This window comes from Canis aureus, chromosome 24, assembly GCF_053574225.1.
Source record: "Canis aureus isolate CA01 chromosome 24, VMU_Caureus_v.1.0, whole genome shotgun sequence".
Classification (NCBI taxonomy): domain Eukaryota; kingdom Metazoa; phylum Chordata; class Mammalia; order Carnivora; family Canidae; genus Canis; species Canis aureus.
The window spans coordinates 30,741,438-30,759,009 of record NC_135634.1 but is presented as its reverse complement, the minus strand read 5'-3'; the positions used below and the strand labels follow the sequence as shown (position 1 = coordinate 30,759,009).

Below are 17,572 nucleotides of genomic sequence, written 5' to 3'. Positions count from 1 at the left end.
GGTACAGATACAGTGCCCCATAACCAAGTATGTCAGTGCCAACATTACCTCCAATCTTAGGAAATTTAAAGCAGATGGTTCCGTTCTATGAGCCCAAAATAGTTGTGCTGGAATGGCAAGGGACCCCAGAATTTAACATTATAGCCAGACATATATTTAATGACAGGCAGAAGCATCCCTAATTATAAGTAATTAGGTCAGTTCCCAAAGCATAAAGTCCCTAACACAATCTATCAGTCCTGTTTACCTGATCTTAAGCAAACAAACCTGCTGGTCTGCTAGTAGGCTTTAGTTGGCTTTCCTAGGATTGTCCCAGAGCCCTGAGAGATACAAACTTGGCACTGAAATTCCTCAATGAATGTCAGAGGAATAGGGCAGCTGGGTGAGGCTCCAGGAGGCAATAGAGAGGGCTTTTCTGCGGTCAGAGGGGTCAGTGGAGAGGGGAGTGGGCTGCACCAGAAGTCACCTGGAGCCCCCACTGATCAGTTGGCAAGCCCATCACCCGTGGTGCTGGTATGCTTTCTGTGCTAATGGTCAGGCCAGGCCCCAGATGATGGGAGCCCATTTAGGAGGCCTCTGGAAGCATGACTAAGCCTTAGGACATTGACAGAAGCAGTGGCTTAGAGCCTGGTCACTCAAAGTGTGGTCCTGGATCAGCAGCATCAACACTACCCAGAGTTTATTAGAAATGCAGAACTTTGGGTCTCACCTAGGACAAATGAACCAGAATCTATATTTTAACCAAGAGGTTATGCATTGAAGTTTGAGAAACACTGATGTAGCAGAAAAAGTAAGGATTTACAACAGGTGGGACAGATCTTGATTCAGGTCTCAGCCCCCTCTTGGGGACCAAGTTTTAAAACTTGGCAGGGGCGGGGGGGAAATCCCAGGATGTGAGATTTTCGGTGCTAAAACCAGGTACATTCTGGATAAACCAGGATTGTTGGTCACTCCAGTACCCTAGCTTGTTAGGTCTATGAACTGGCCCCAAAAAGTAAGGGGTTAAAAGTCATAAACTATTTTGTCAACCTGAGCAAGTCAGATGAGGTAATAAATTGTTCCTGATTTTTAAAGGGCTTTGAAATTTACCAAAACCCTATAAAAAAGGTAGCTCAGGGACTGGCACCATGTACTGACCCTAGCCCTTCTCCTCCCTGTCCCATCTCTCAGCATCCAAACAACTTATTCTTTTAGAGGAATTGTGGGGCACCTATAAAAAAAAAAAAAAAAAAAAACCTTCAAAACCATCATTCACTCTGAACTGCATGGGAGAAATCCCTTTACAAAGAATGTCAAGGGAACATCTAAACCATTTTGCTGCCCACAAAATGGCCTACCGCATGAGCTATGTGGTTTAGACATATTTTCGTTATGCAGGGATTTTGAGTGTCTGTTGTCATGGGATGGCTGAGTAGTGAATGTGGGGACAGAGCTGGGAGGAGAGGCTCCCTTCCACTGGCTTGGCTCTTGCTTCTTCACAAGAGCCTCTTCCCTGGCCAGATACCCGGTGCCTCTTACACAATAAGCCTTTTGAGGCCCAGCAATAATTTGCAGATTAAATGTCTCCTGGAAAACACATCAGTTTACAAATTACCCAGGAAAAGCCTGCAGGCCCAAGAGCTCTGTGGGATTAGTCACACCCAAAACAAATAAAGAAGCAAATAAAGGAAGCTGACAAATACAGAACAGGCCCAAGGTAACCAGCTCAAATGCCTATATAGGATCACGAAACTCCATACTCTAGCTAGTGTTTTGTCAGGGAATTTTAGCTAATAAAATAAAGGTAGGGTCATTAAATCAGCAGCACAGTATAATAGCAGCATGGGGGCATTGCTGAACGGCCAGTTAACCCGCTGCTTACCATGTCCAAGAGCCTAGAACTCCCACTCTGTGCACCAATCATCACTTTAGCCTTAAAACAGACATCTGATGACTGGAAGTGTGGCCCCAAGACCGGGAGTGTCAGCATGACCTGGGAGCTCTTTAGAAATGTGGAGGCCTGCATCCACCCAGACTTGAATTAGAATCTGCATTTTAAGAAGATCTCCATGATTCATGTGCACATTCAAGTCTGAGAAGCCCTTTCCTAGGTTAGGTCTGCACTTCCACACGGGTGTCTCTGCAAGCTCCCTCACAAAGCCCTGTGAAAACCAAGCAGGGTAAGGTACTTTGCTCCCCCACTGTCCGGATCATTAAAAGGAAGCAATAGGATGACATTATATCTTGGGGGTCGGGGGCAAAATCGGGACCAGAGGCCAGGTCTTCGGACTCTTAGACACCAACCAGGGTCTGTCTGAAGGTGATATTGTTGGGACGAGTAAGTGGAGATTTTATTTTATCTGTATCATTCATTTGTTTGTTCATTCACTCATTCAACATCTATTTGAAGGCCAATTCCATGCTCAGCACTATTCTGGGTGTTGGGACTCCATCGGTGAACAAAAAAAATAATGGAACAACAATAAAAATCTCTGCCTCATGGAGCTAACGTTTGAGCTTCTACATATTTATTTGGAAGAATATTAATAGGAGGAATAAGCTACTCTGACTCCTCCAGGCTCCCATCAGAGCCTCACACAGAGGTAGCCAGGACAGTGTTTCAAACAGATATTTAAGAGATGGGAAAACTCAGAAAGATTAAGTGACTTGTCCCATAACGACTAAGGGCAAGAGACATGGCCCACACGTCTGACGGGCAGGCAGCGGGGGGCTTGTGCCTCACGGTCCACAGTACACAGCATGAACATTAGGCTGGGGGTGGGAGACTCTGGGCCATTCGTCCCACTGTCTGCTTCTGTAAATAAAATCTTATGGGAACACAGCCCCACTGTTAGATAATGTTTTGTGCCACAGAGCAGAGTTGAGTAGTGAGAGAAACCATTGGCCCACAAAGCCTAAAATGTTTACTCCCTGGCCCTTTAGTGTTTGCTGACTCGTGCACAAAGCCATCTCCCAGTATTTGGACTTTATCTTAGAAAAGAAGGGCAAAACCCAGTAATAATAGCATGATTAGAAGTGACCACTTCCAGTTCCATGACTTGCACTCTCCTCTGCAAATCTAACTGCATTTGGACTCATCCTTACCGCCTTTTGTCTGTCTATATGTCTGTCTGTCTGTCTCACAGAAAGATTTTTCTCTGCAGATCCAAGGCTACCTCCCAGCTGGGCTACACTGGGCTCCTTCCATCTCTTCCTAGACCTCCTTCTGTCCATCACCCGCCATCTGCTCCATCTACATTTCCTCCCTCTCTAGCAGCTCTTAGACCAATTTAAATTTTAAAAACACCTTTAAGTCTCTCCCATTTGGCTCTTTCCTTGCTTTTTCCCAGAGAAACTGATACTTTGATGATTGAGCCCTGTCCAGGGAAAATTTTATGGTGCCAGAGCTCTAAGAGAACTGCCAGGGATTGGCAGTTTCTTGTATTCTACTGGGGAGGACCCACGTTAGGTCGACACAGAAGTTCCTTCCTTCCTCCTTTCCTCCCTCCCTAGTCCCCACCACCCACCCTCCCACCCTTCCCTCCCTCTCACATTTATCCAGTATCTATTATATCCTAGGCACAGTCTTGGGGTTTGGAGCTGTGAAGGTAAAGCCCTCAAGATATTCACACACGCATCCGAGCCCAGGAGCATATGAAAGGTGCCACGATACAGACGTGACACCAGGGGAGCTCAGAATGGGGCGAGGATGGAAGCAGCCAGCAAAGCTCCCTTCAAGAGCTGATAATTGAGCTGACTTTAAAAGTTGAATAGGAATGAGCTAGATGAAGACAGACGGGTAGGCATTCCAGACCGAACCTGAGAAAATAAGGAAACACGAAACAGCCATGGGAGCTCAGAGAAAACAAGTGTGTTCAGCATGTGGCTGAAGGGTGAGAGGGATATGGGAGGCAGAGTAGGAGGGGTCTTGTTGCAGAAAAATTCCAGCAGCCACGAGGAGGAAGGTGACAGAAGCCAAGCTGGAGGTGGAGGTGAGGCAGTGGCATTTGCCATCATCCTTCAAAAGTGGAAGGTTTAGGGACGGCTGGGTGTCTCAGAGGTTGAGCGTCTGCCTTCAGCCCAGGGCATGATCCTGGAGTCCCAGAATCGAGTCCCACATCGGGCTCCTGCATGGAACCTGCTTCTCCCTCTGTTTATGTCTCTGCCCCCTCTCTCTGTATCTCTCATGAATAAATAAATAAAATATCTCTTAAAAAAAATACATTTCCAAAAAGTAGAAGGGCTAAGGCTAGGGGAGGTTATACGATCTACTCCAGGTCACCAGCTAGAAGCAGCAGATTTAAGATTTTTTTTTTAAAGACTTTATTTATTTCTTCGTGAGAGACAGAGAGAGGCAGAGATATAGGTAGAGGAAGAAGCAGACTCCTTGTGGGGAGCCCAATGTGGGATTTGATCCCAGGACCCCGGGATCATGACCTGAGCTCAAGGCAGACACTCAACCACTGACCACCCAGGTGCCCCGAATTGAAGATTCTAACTTGGGTTTGACCCACAGCCTGAGCTCCTAAAGCACTGCTCTACCCTGCTTGGGCTCCTAAGGCAAGAGCAGTAAGAGTGGGACAGGTTCAAGGGACAGCAGAGTAGACACTGGGAAAATCTGTGGAACCCACGGACTGGCCAGATGAAGGGATGGGGAAGGGAAGAGAGTGAGATGGGGGATGGGCCGGCAGTCCTGGCTGGCAGGGCGGGAAGCACATCTAGAGGGCACAGAGAGAAGCTCAGCCACGGAAGGAGGGGCCAGGGCTTGGGAGACTGAGGCTGGAGATGAGCAGACTGGGATTAGGAGTCGGGGCCCTAGTAGGGAAGGGGGCTGTGGTCCGAGGGGCATCCCGATCTGCTACACAGCCCCACCACTGCCCAGAGAGGCCACATCCCCTTCCCTCTGCCCCCATAGCCATCACAACATGAGAGCCTTCACCATGCTGTTTAGAGTTGGTAAACACACCTGCCTTTCCCTCTACCCTGGACCTGCTGAGGTTGGAGAGTAGGTTTACTCAACCCTAGTCCCAGCACTGAGCCTAGTGCCCACCAATGGGAGGTGCCTAGAAGCTGCTGAGGAAAGCAGACTCTGTAGCCTGGATTAGGAGCAAGGGCTCAAATGAGCCTCAGCTAGGCCAGCCCCTTCTCTTACCCTCTGTGATATGAGCCCATTAGTGACACCTGGCCAGCTGACCTGTGGAGGTCTCGTTTATCACATGACATAAGATATTCGACCATGATGGGGAAATGACAGTGCAAATGTGACCTGCATGGGGGAGGGAGTCTGGATTGGCATTGACTGGTTTAAAGTCATGATTTCGGTGGGGCCTGGGTGGCTCAGTTGGTTGAGTGGCCGACTCTTGGTTTCAGCTCAGGTCATGATCTCCGGGTCCTGGGATCGAGCCCCATTTAGGCTCTGCACTCAATAGGGAGTCTGAGATTCTCTCTCCCTCTCCCTCTGCCCCACTCCCCCACCCCGAATAAAGAAATGAATCTTTAAAAAAATAATAATAAAGTGGCAATTTCAGAGCTTCCCCACACATCACATGCTACAAAAATCAAGGAGGAATGAAAGAGGCCACGGAGTCTCAGTTTGAGACGAACACTGCTCATGACAGTCAAACGACTTGTTTTGGCTTCTTCAAAAGAGATGTCTGATTTTTTTTCCCCCACAAGGTTTTACTTCCACTTGCTAGGAAGGAGTCTTCACTGAAGCCAAGAATGGAAAAGAAGGACTGTCCTGACAGTTCCTATTGCTCAGGTAAACAGAAATGACATTTTCCTTGAAGAAAAGAGGCTGCCATGAGGCCCAAAGCTTTAAATGGGAGGAAAGTGCTCTCTCCCGGTGGGCTGCCCTCCGAGGAGCTGGACTCTGTGAACTCCCCATGCGCCCTGGCCTTCGGTGGAAAGGACAGGACGGGTGGGGCCGGTCAGCTGCTCTCTGCCAGCTGTCACAACAGATTTCACCCCGAGTCACTTTCTGTGAATGGGATCATCTTAGCCTGTTGAGACGGCTGTAACAAAGTACCATTGACTGGGTGGCTTCTAAACAACAGACATTTATTTCTCACAGCTCTGGAGGCTGGAAGTCTGGGATCAGGGTGCCAGCACAGTTGGGTTCTGATGAGGGCTCTCTTTTGAGTTGAAGACCACCTACTACTCTGTGTGTCCTTGGGGAAAGAGCAAGAGGGAACTGTTTGGGGTCCCTTTTATATGAGCATGAGTCCCATCATGAGGACTCCATTGTCATGACCTAATCACCTTAGGATTAGGATTTCAATATATGAATTCAGGGGAGATACACACATTCAGTCTGTAACAGTGACTGAGGTCTATGGGATGAGATTCAGAAGCAGAATTACAGCAGCTGCTGGTGGGAATGAAGGGAATAGTGACACTGAGGAGTGGAGGGGGCCACAGCCAGTCTAGATATGACCTGGCTCTGTTTCCCTATCTGGAGAGGATGCATCAGCCCCTCGTCTCACGCCGCACCACGAGTCCCATTAGACATTCAGCACGATGGGTCGGGTAGCTGCGGTGTCAGGCAAGACAGCGAACACGCCTGGCTCCACTCCATGACACAAGGAGCCCCCACAGCAGGGCCAGCTGCTCCTCCGCAGGTCATCAGGGGGACCTGGCAACTGAGTGTGAGTGGGTCAGTCCAAATCCCTCCCCACACCTGTCAGAACTTAGGTCCTCTTGACAGGTGAGCAAGAGTGTTTCAGATCCCAAGGGGCTCAAGCTGGAAGGCACATCACAGAATCCACAAGTCCTTTTAAGTTACAGATGGGGACGCCAAGACCCACAGTGAAGAAGCAACAAGATCACAGAGCCACGGGTCAGCACACTTTAATATGGGTGTGGGGAGTACTCCATTTGTGCACGTGGGACTATTGTTTTAGTTGTGAGTCCACACAGGTTTCTTCAAGTTCACAGTTTGATGGAGGAAAAAGCACGTGTGCATGTGAATGCTATATTCGAGTGTGGAAGTGTAGGTGGTGCTATGGATGTTTTCAGCGCATGCCAGTGGTGTGTAATAAGTGATCCCATTTTGTGTGTAGACCTTCCTATCAGCTTGGGTGGTGGTCACAGCAAGCACGCCAAGGTATAGAGAGTGCCATGTGCTGAATTGTGTTCCCTCAAATTATTAAGTTGAAGTTCTAAGCCCTGGCACCTCAGAATGTGGCTGTGTTTGGAGACAGGCCCCTTAAAGAGGTGATTAAGGTAAAATGAGGTCATGGGGGTGGTGCCTTGATCTGATAGGACTGTGTCCTTCCAAGAAGAGGAGGCAGAGACACACAGAGGGAAGACCATGTAAAGACATGGGAAGAAGACAGCCAAGTACAATCCAAGGAGAGAGGCCTCAGGGGAACCCCAACCTGCTGATACCTTGATTGTGGACCTTCCAGAACTGTGAGAAAACAACTTTCTGTTGTTAAAGCACAGGTCTGTGCTATTTGTTTTTGTTTGTTTGTTTGTTTGTTTTTGTGCTATTTGTTACAGCAGCTGAGCAGACTAATGCAGAGAGCTGGCCTGAGGGACAGATACAGTGCCGTGGAAGGGGCCGCAGCTGGGGTAGAGCTATCCTCAAAGCAGGAAAGGGATGGATGGTTCAAATCAGTCATCTGCCTGGAGAAGGTCTATCTAAGCACTCACCCCTCCCTCACAGCGTCTTATACCACCTGTTGAAAGGAAAGCAACCAAAATGGTGAAGGCTTTTGAGATTATGTCTTGACATGAAGACCAGATGGAATTACTGGAGATGTTCACCTGAAGAAGAAAGAACTCAGAGAAGGTCAGAGGCAGCCAGCGCAATGGATAAGAGCCTGGCCTCCTAAGCCACCTGCTAGGGTGTGAATCCAGGCTCTGCCACCTGCTAGCTGTGTGACCTCGGGCAAGTCATTCAACCTCTCTGTGCCTCTGTTTCCTCATTTGGAAAACGGGGCTGCATCTGTATCTACTTCCTAGTGTTGTAAGGATGAAATGAGTGAATATGAGTAACGTGTTTAGAACAGAGCCTGGACACAATGGGAGCTATCTAAGCACTCAGCCCTCGCTGTGCCCCATCACAAAAATGTCAGAGGCAAGTGGGAGAGGGTTTGTGCCTGAGTCACAGGGCTGCCAGCGAGGGCCTGCAGGGGAGTCTGATGAGACGAGAAATAAAAGGAAGTCAATTCGAGAAAGGGGAGACTGTTCTAATAATCAGAACAGTCTGTGTGTGGGGACATACCAGCTTGCCTGGGGGACAGCGAGCCTCTCACTGCAGGAAGTACGGGGCTGGAGTGCAGGGGCCAGGTGACACTTGGTGGGACTGCCGTGGAGAGGACTCGTGCCAGGATTCCTGGGCCCTCTCCCCGTGTCCTCCTCCCCCAGGGGACTTACCTTGCCCAAATCGAGCTGTCCGGTACACCTCCTCCACACCACGGAAGCCCAGCATGCGGCACACCACGTCGCCATCCTTCTTGTCCCAGCCGTCGTCACACACGGTGCCCCAGCGCCGCTCGTGGTACACCTCCACGCGGCCCTCGTGTGGCCCGGAGCCGTTCACCAGGCGGATCATCACGGCCTCCACGCTACCTGCTGGGAGCAGCCTGTAGTCACTGTTGTGCTCTGGACACACCGGGGCTGCCCAGGGACCTGCCCTGACTTTCCTCTGCCCCCCACTCCACCCCTGCCCAGGGCAGAGGGGACCAGGACCATGGCCAGCAGAAACCCTGGGCTCTCACCCCTGTCCTGGATCTGCCTGCTTCTCTCTACCCTTTCTTTCTTTTTTTTTTTTTTTTTTTTTCCTTTTTTCTTTCAATAGACTTCCTTTTCTGGGGCTCCTGGGTGACTCAGTTAAGCCTCTGACTCTTGGTTTTGGCTCAGGTCACCATCTCAGGGTTGTGGGATGGAGCCCTACGTGGGGCTCTATGATCAGCACAGAGTCTGCTTAAGATTCTCTCCCTTTCTCTTTCCCTGCCCTTCCCCTTTTGCTCCTCTTCCTGCTCTGGTATGAGTGTGCAAGCTCTCTCTTTTGCTCTCTCTAGTAAATAAATCAATAAATAACATCTTTTGAAAAAGATAGACTTCATTTTTTCAGAGCAGTTTTAAGTTCACAGAAAATTTCCCATATCTGTAGATGGAACTAGAGGGTGTTATGCTAAGCAAAATGACTCAATCAGAGAAAGACAACTATCAGATGATCTCATTCATATGTGGAATTTAAGAAACAAAACAGAGGATCATAGGGGAAGGGAGGGAAAAATAAAATAAGATGAAATCAGAGAGGGAGACAAACCATAAGAGACTCTTAATTATAGGAAACAAGCTGAGGGTTGCCAGAGAGGAGGTGGTGGGGGATGGGGTAACTGGCTGATGGGCATTAAGGAGGGCATGTCATGGAATGAGCACTGGGTGTTATATACAACTGATGAATCACTCCTCTACCCCTGAAACCAATAATACATTATATGTTAATTAATTGAATTTAAATTAAAAAAAATTTTTTCCCAAGTCTCTTTGCCCCTACACAAGCACAGGCTTCCCCACTATTAATATCCCACACGAGAGCAATGTATTTGTTATAATCAATGAACGTACACTGACATGTCATTGTCACCCAGAGTCCACTATTTACCTTAGGGTTCGTCTTGGTGTCCATTCTATGGGTCTGGACAAATGTCTAACGACATGTACCTACCATTATAGTATCATACAGAATAGTTTTATTGCTTTAAAAATCATCTGTGCTCCTCCTATTCATCCCGCCCCACTTCCCAGCCCCTGATGACCACTGATCTCTTTACTGTCCATAGTTTTGCCTTTCCTAGAATGTCACACAGTTGGAGTCATATAGTATCCAGCCTTTCCAGTTACGCTTCCTTTACCTAGTAACACGCATTTAAGGTTCCTCCATGTTTTTGTGTGGCCTGACAGCTCATTTCTTTGGAACACTGAATAATATTCCATTGTCTGGATGTGCGACAGTTTATTTATCCATTCACCTCCCACAGGACATGGGCTTCCAAGTTTTGGCAATTATGAATAAAGGTGTTATAAACCCTCCTGTGAAGGTTTTTGTGTGGACGTAAGTTTTTAACTCATTTGGGTAAATCCCAAAGGAATGTGACTGCTGGATTTCTCTCCACCTTTCGGGATCTGGTGACCAGCAGTCATGCCTGCCAGGGAGGAGGGGGAAGCAGGAACAGAGAAAAGCAAGAGAGCATCCAGACTGTCCTAGCAGGTGGCCCTGCTATGCAGCTTGGTAGGATGGGGAGGTCCCCAGGAAGTGTCTCAGCCTAATTTCCCACTGGGCTGTGAGCATGAAAGTGTGAAGCCAGACTGACCTGGTTGAGAATTCTACCCTGCCACTCACTATCTATAAGTGGGAGACAGTAATTCATCAAATCAAAGATGCCATTTTTTGGAAGGCATGTCACTATTGTACATGCGACTAAGAAGGAAAAAGTTCTGCTAGTTACAGTGGCAAATTACGTCAATTGCTAGATGCTTCTAGGCTTCAGAGATGTGAAATTGTGTGTCATAGAATCAGTGAGATGTGGCAATACATGAAGAACTTAGAACAGTACCTGGCACATAGAAGGCTCTTCTTTCTACATGAATGACTTTATGAAAGACTCACACTCTCTCTAAGGGTATGTTCCCAACTGTGGCATGCGGACAACACATAGCACTACCATGCAGACTAAATGAAATCATGTGGGGGCACCTGGGTGGCTCAGTCGGTTGAGTGTCCTACTCTTGAGTTCGGCTCAGGTGGCGATCTCGTGGTTGTGAGATTGAGCTCTATATAGGACTCTGTGTTCAGCGTGGAGTCTGCTTGTCCCTCTCCCTCTGCTCCCTCCCGACTCATGATCTTTCTCTCTCTCTCTCTTAATCTTTTAATTTAATTTTATTTAAATTCAATGAACATTTAGTGCATTATTAGTTTCAGAGGTAGAGTTCAGTGGTTCATCAGTTGCATATAACACTCAGTCCTCGTTACATCACGTGCTCTCCTTAATGTCCATCACCTAGTTACCCCATCCCCATAAAATAAATACATAAATAAAATCTTTTTAAAAATAGATGAAATCATGTGTATTGGGCTCTAGCATGGTGCCTGGCTCACTGCTGATCCTCAGCTAATCCTAGGCTGTTTCTCCTTCTCTAATGGCTGAAACACTACCACATTCATATCCATAAAGTCCACTTAGCACAGAGCCTGGCTCTAGGAAATGAACAGTAAATGTGCTACACAGATGAATGAATGAAGATTCATTCCTTTGCAGTACAAAGCATTCTGTTATTTCTCCAAGGGAATATTTGGGGGACTCGAAGAACACTAGAGCAGCTGAAACAAGACTTAAGATCATCTCAAAGCCAAGGTCTGGCTGGGAATTTATAGTATCAGGTCATACTCGTTAGTGTCAGAGGAACAACGGGTCCCCTCATGTTTCTTCCAAGGTCCTTTCACCATCCAGTGACAAGGTAGTAGACTTCAACCCTTGGGAACCAGAACTCCCTCACTTGACAAGATACTGGAGGGGTCGTTGGGTCTTAAATCTGGTCACACATCAGAGTCATTAGGAATGCCTGTGACATGCAGATTCCTGGGCCCACTTGGACCTACTGGAACAGAGTCTTGGTGGTGGGAGTCAGGGATCTGTGTTTTTTTTACAAGTGTCCCAATGACATGGACAGGCATTTGGGAGTGACAGGAGTAGATGATCTGTAAGGTTTTCTCCAGCTCCAGTGTTCAGTGATTCCAAGGCCAGGAAAGAGGTGAAAGAGGTCAAAGTCACCTCTCTCTCTCTCTCTCTCTCTCTCTCTCTTTCAGTCAGAAACCACTTGGGACCTGTAGGGTGGTAGTGAAATCACCGTACTATGACATGGTGACAAGCAAGTGACATGATGCAGAAAGACCCTTATGGGAACTGCCAGAGAAAACAGCAAATCAGATCAGGTTCTGTGCCCACTAAGTACTGTACCTTTGGACTATGTTTTTCTTTTTTTGGGCTGGTGGGCTAGGAGATCCCCCCTTCTAATGACTGTGACCTTCACAGGTCCCTGGAGAAGATGGCAGAACTGATAAAGCCCCACATCTGTACCACACGAGGAAGGGCAGGAGTTAGAATTGGCCACAAGTCTGTTATGTGTGGCCTGGGCTGGGGAAACCCCAGAGTTTTCTGCACTGGGGAACCAAAGAAGTCACCAGAAAACCGCACCATCCTCAAGGCGCTGAAAGATCACAGATGGATGACTTCGAAAGGCTTCTTGAAATGTTAAATGGCATTTTCTACACATTCTTCATCCCTGACCATTCTCCCCATATGGATTCGCTGAAAACACAAGCTCCTACCAGGCTGTCAAAAAAGGCTGAGGATGAGCAACAGAACACAGGAATCCTGGAGAAGGAAAACATGGAGAGAAGCTGGAAGGCAGAGACTGGGTCTGAGACAGAGGAACTCCCCAGGGAGCGGTAATGACAAGCTAACCTGGAGCCAGCAGCAGCAAATGAGGCCTGGCCCCTGGCTGGGGGCTTGCCCTGGGTGGGTTGGCCGAAGCTGAGATGTCAGCCCTGATTTCTCACAGACCTGCCTCGCCTCTGTCAGCAGCCTGTCACGGTGGCAGTGGGCCACACCAGGCTGGCCTCCAACAGAAACCTCAGTGTGGGGTCGTGAGTAGAGAGAGAAGTGAGACTGGAGAATGTTGTGGGTCTCCAAGCAAGCCAGGCAGAGTCCAGGGTGTCAGGTCAAAATAATAGGAAGGGGCTGGCTGTGGCACAGGAAGCCAAGGCTGCCGTTCAGAGATTCCCCATATCCGCTCTGCTCGGGCCAGCCTGAACTCACTTCATTCATGCCTTTGTTTAGCTAAATAAGTGACTAACCATCTGTTAAAGGCCTGGTCCTGTTCTAGGGGCTATGGATACATCCATGAACAAAGTCTCTGCCCTCAGGGGCTGGTATCTTAGTGCTAGTCAGCAGTAAAGATAGGAAATATATAACTATATATATATAAATATATAAAAATATAACTCTGGCCAGGTAGTGATGTGCGCATAGAACAGAAAGGGAACAGAGAATCAGAGGAGGTGTCATCTTGGATGAGGAGTCAAGGAAGGAGACAGAGAGTGAGCAGAGGTGCCATGTTGGGTGAGGAGATAAGGAAGTGAATGAAGAGTGAGGGCAGGTGCCATCTTGGGCAGGGACACAAGGAAGGGAATGGAGAGTGAGGGAAGGTGCCATTTGGGATTGGAGGGAACAAAGGCGGCCCTGAATAGAGACCTGAATGAGCCAGAGGAGTACATGGACTCCCTCATCTCAATAAAACCCCTCTCTGTGCTCTGGCCGAAGTGTTTCTTGTCCTTTAAACCCCAGCCTACAAGGCCCATCTCCCCCAAAAGCCTCTCCGCATCCCTCACACCTGGCCAGGGCCTCTTCTTTTTTTTTTTTCTTTTTCTTTTTTTTTTCAGGGCCTCTTCTATGAATGTATTTATCACTTCATCGTAATTGTCTATCTACCTTCTTAGGACACCGTGCACATTCAGGGGACAGGTCAAATGGCCGGATACAGTGCGTATACACCAAGATGCCCAAACTGTACAAAATGAAGGCATTAATGAATGAATGAATGAATGAACTCAGAAAACACAGACCCATGTGGGCAAGTCCTGTCTGTTGGACGTAGCTTCTCAGATCCTAGGGCTTTGGTATGAGCTTGAAGAATTAGCCATCAGAGCATATCACAGCTCCCAAACCCCCTTTATTACATCACAGCTCCTTCTACTGACTCATTCACTAATGGCTTCTTTGGTGGGACAGTCCTGGGTTCTGGACCCCAGGGCTAGGCTATCGGTACAATGAACATACATTCCAAATGAGAAAACGGGATGTGGTCTGTCATATGATTATGGTGGGTACTGGAAAAAAATCTGGAATATGTCATCTGGATGCTGAAATATTGGAATTCACAGGAGGCTTCAATGTATATGGAAGTGGCAAAAGAATATTTGGAAACAGGACAACTTCAAAAAATTGGACACATGTGGTAACCACAATTATGGGACTCACAGCATCAATTTCAAGGATGTCCCTCTGGTTTATGTCCCATGATCCCCATAAACCAAGCAAAGTTATGGCCCCAAGACTACCATGCCTCCCAACCCTAGGTTGGCTCATTGAGTACTGGAACCTGTTCCTTATAAATCTTCCCAGACCCTCCATATTTAGGGTTTCTCCACACAATGGAGGCTGAACACAGTCATCAGCTCATGGGATGCTGCATGCCCCAAAAGAATGAAAATAATTCTGAAATCCACATTACCTACCCTGGACTCATCCAAAAAACATGGCACATTCTATCCTAGTTCCATCTTATAGAACTTGCCACTCAGGCTGGTTTTTGCATCTTTTTCTTTGCCACAATAAAAGCTCAACTCTGTGGATCATTCTCTTGGAAAGACATAGGCTGGTTTGACATGATGATGATGAGAACTGCACCAATGCAGGGCCAGGGACAGTCCAAGGAGCTATTCCATGAACAGTATCCCTGGCCTTCTGAAGAGCGGCAGGGGAGGCCACAGGCAAGCATTATCACAGGCCTGAGCAATGGTGCCTTCTCCTACAACACATTTGGGGAATCACAGAATGACTACAACAGTGCCTCCCTCTCTGGCCAGGGAAGGACGTCAGGACTTGTTGGAAGGTTGGGGTTTCTGTGGGCAGAGGGTTTAAACTCTTTTTCCCATCAGCTTCTGCCCCAGGGCAGAGCTTTCCCACCAAGCAACCAACCACCACTCGGAAACACTCTCCCCCCACGGATGTGTCAGCCCCCACAGAACCAGATGCAGTTGAAACGTGAGAAGCGGTTTCAGCCTGGTTTGTGACACCTCCCCCCACCCCAGGGCACTTCTTGTAAGTCCAGGGAGCTTCTTCCTCAGACACCCCCCTAGAGAGGGGTCTGGACAAATGGAAGGTCCCCAAGGACTATGTGGGGCCACTTGAGGTCAAGGAGATACCTCCCTGCACATGACAGGAAAGGCGAATGGCAGGCAGAGATTTTGGACTGCACGAAACTCAGGCACCCCTAGACTGATGGAAAGAGGGCTGGCCCAGTTGGAGGGCAAAGGGCAAGAGTGCTCATGAAGACCTGAGGCTGTTGCAACCGCAGGTGACTTCCCTGAAGAACTGCCTTTGCATTGTCTGAGAGGCCCATTGACCTCTTTCTTTCTTTCTTTTAAATATTTTATTTATTTATATATTTGAGAGAGAGTGTGTGTGCATGATCAGGGGGAGGAGCAGATGGTAAGGACCAGGGAGAAGCTGACTCCCTGCTGAGCACGCAGTCAGATGCAGGGCTGGATCCCAGGACCTTAGGATCATGACCTGCGGCAAAGGTAGCCGGTTGCTCTACCGACTGAGCCACCCAGGCACCACCACACCCTGCCCTTAATCTCTTTCTGTGCATCCCACCTCAGTGAACCCTGGAAAATCTTTCCTGAGCAAAATGAAAATCAGCAACCCTACCAGAAACCCTGCCCCTCACGGATCCCCACGTGGATATCTGATTTTGATTCATAAAGGGAACCCTCTGGGTAAAGAGAAAATCACACTCATTCTTTTGTTCTGGGGTCTCTATCCTGTAGACTGGAATCTACCTGGACATGTGCCCACGGCTTGCAAGTGGAAAGGGCGGGAGTGACTGCAAGGCTGGCCCCCACCCAGCTCTTTGTAAAAAGAGCACTGTCTGGATGATCTGAGGTTAACGGAAATCCCAAGGAACTATTTCTCATCAAAAACCTGGAGGACAACCTGGAGAGTTTTCTGACTTGATAGCCGGGCCAGTCCCTGGCCTGCTAAGTCTTGAGCAGAGCTTCTCCTAGTACTCTCCACAGCAGTGACATCCAGATGTTTACAGGATCAGGCGTCTGGTTCTATTTGCCTTGGTACCCCAGATTTGGAGTCAGAGGGGCTCCGCATTTATTCAGAGGAGCAGACAGAGAAGAGCCCTTTCAAAAAAGCTTACATTAGAAGTGGTCACTTCTTTGCCTCACTGTGTAACCCTAGGGGAGGAGTCTGATGAACCAAACCCAGGGCAGAAGACCAGCCCTCTCCAGCTGGGCAGCCTTCCTGCCCTCTCCCAGATCAAAAGGATCAAGCATTTCACCAAAAAATTTTCCAGAGCATCAGTGGTTCTCATCTCTGCATGGAACTTTCTGCCTAGCTGCAGCACCAGACCATAGAACCTACCTCCTCATTCCCTGTCCTGCTTCTACCCCCAATTCATAGGAACAGTTTGGCTTCTCCTAAGTCTTATGGGAGGACCAAGAATGCAGTGATGCCCTTGTGAAGCATGGCTATTGCTGAGTTTGTATAGGAATATGAACGTGTCTCTGTTTCTGGGCAGGGGAAAGATAAACCAACCTTAGCTTTTGACAGCAGGGCTGATATTTATTGAAGTCCAAGGTGATTCTACTTCCTATGCAGAGATCTGGGGTGCTGAAGATGCATTATCTTTATTAATTCTTTATATACAAAGATATATATATATATATATATATATATCTTTATCAATGTATGTATTTCTCTTTTTAATTATTCATGTACTTATCCATCCAGATGCACTTACGGAATCCTACCACATTCCAGAATCGTAGTAGGGGCTAAGGATGAATAAGTGTCATCTTCGCCCTCAAAGCCATCTAATGAACTGACAGCCCACAATGGATAAGAGCACAGAGTGTCAGACCTGGTAGAGACGTCCTCAGTCCAAATCCTCACCTAGGAATGAGGGAACTGAAGTTCAGAGAGAGGAAGTAACCAGCTGTCACTGGACCCCAGACCAGATCCCTTTCTTCTTCTTCTTTTTTTTTTTTTTTTTTAAAGATTTTATGTATTTATTCATGAGAGACAGAGGCAGAGACACAAGCAGAGGGAGAAGCAGGTCCCATGCAGGAAACCCGACATGGGACTCGAATCCGGGTCTCCAGGATCACACCCTGAGCTGAAGGCGGCGCTAAACCGCTGAGCCATCCGGGCTGCCCAGATCCCTTTCTTTCTAGACCACTGCTCCTTCCAATGTGGGCCACTTTCAGTGTTGCCTCAGCCACAACACAGAGTTGAGCTGGTCTGAGGTTAAACCAGTATGGGGTCAAGATGACGGCAGACTGGCACTCCTCAGACGGGGCACTGCTTGAGAGAGCTCAAGCAAAGCCAGCGATCTCTGAGCATTATGGAAAGACAGCCGATTTTCCCTTGGGCACAGGAATGGTGTTTTGTTTGCCCATGATCCCTCGATACTTAATATCGTGCCCAGTCGGCTGAACATGCTGATTAAGTGTTGGATGGGATGGAGGGCAGATGGGTGGATGGATGCGTGACTTTGTTAGTGGGTATGATCGGAATCCCCAGCTGAATGCCTCATGTTTCCTCTATGTCTCTGGATCTTTCCTGTATCTCTGGTTCCAGTCTTAACCTTCAGGGCCTGACTGTTCAGAATGCGCACTGTGCCCTTCCACTGATCCCACCAGCTCAGGCAGAAATGATGTTACCCCGGAATAGAGACCATGCACACCCTATGCACGTAGTGACTAGGGCACCAGACCCTGGGT

General features: G+C 48.1%; 1 protein-coding gene across 3 annotated transcripts in view; it reads right to left on the bottom strand.

Annotated features, from left to right (window-relative positions):
• Positions 1–17,572, bottom strand: part of SCARA5 (scavenger receptor class A member 5) — a 123,565-nt gene that overhangs the window by 2,669 nt on the left and 103,324 nt on the right. Inside the window, exons 8-9 of one of the 3 annotated variants that reach the window (XM_077868731.1) lie at positions 8,362–8,559; positions 1,080–1,210 (exon numbers count right to left, since the gene is read on the bottom strand). In XM_077868731.1, coding sequence (XP_077724857.1) covers positions 1,191–1,210; positions 8,362–8,559 — 218 coding nt within the window. In that variant the 3' untranslated portion in view covers positions 1,080–1,190. Of the gene's footprint in view, positions 1–1,079; positions 1,211–8,361; positions 8,560–17,572 lie in introns of those variants that run through there. The other 2 variants (XM_077868729.1, XM_077868730.1) reach the window with 2 other exon arrangements.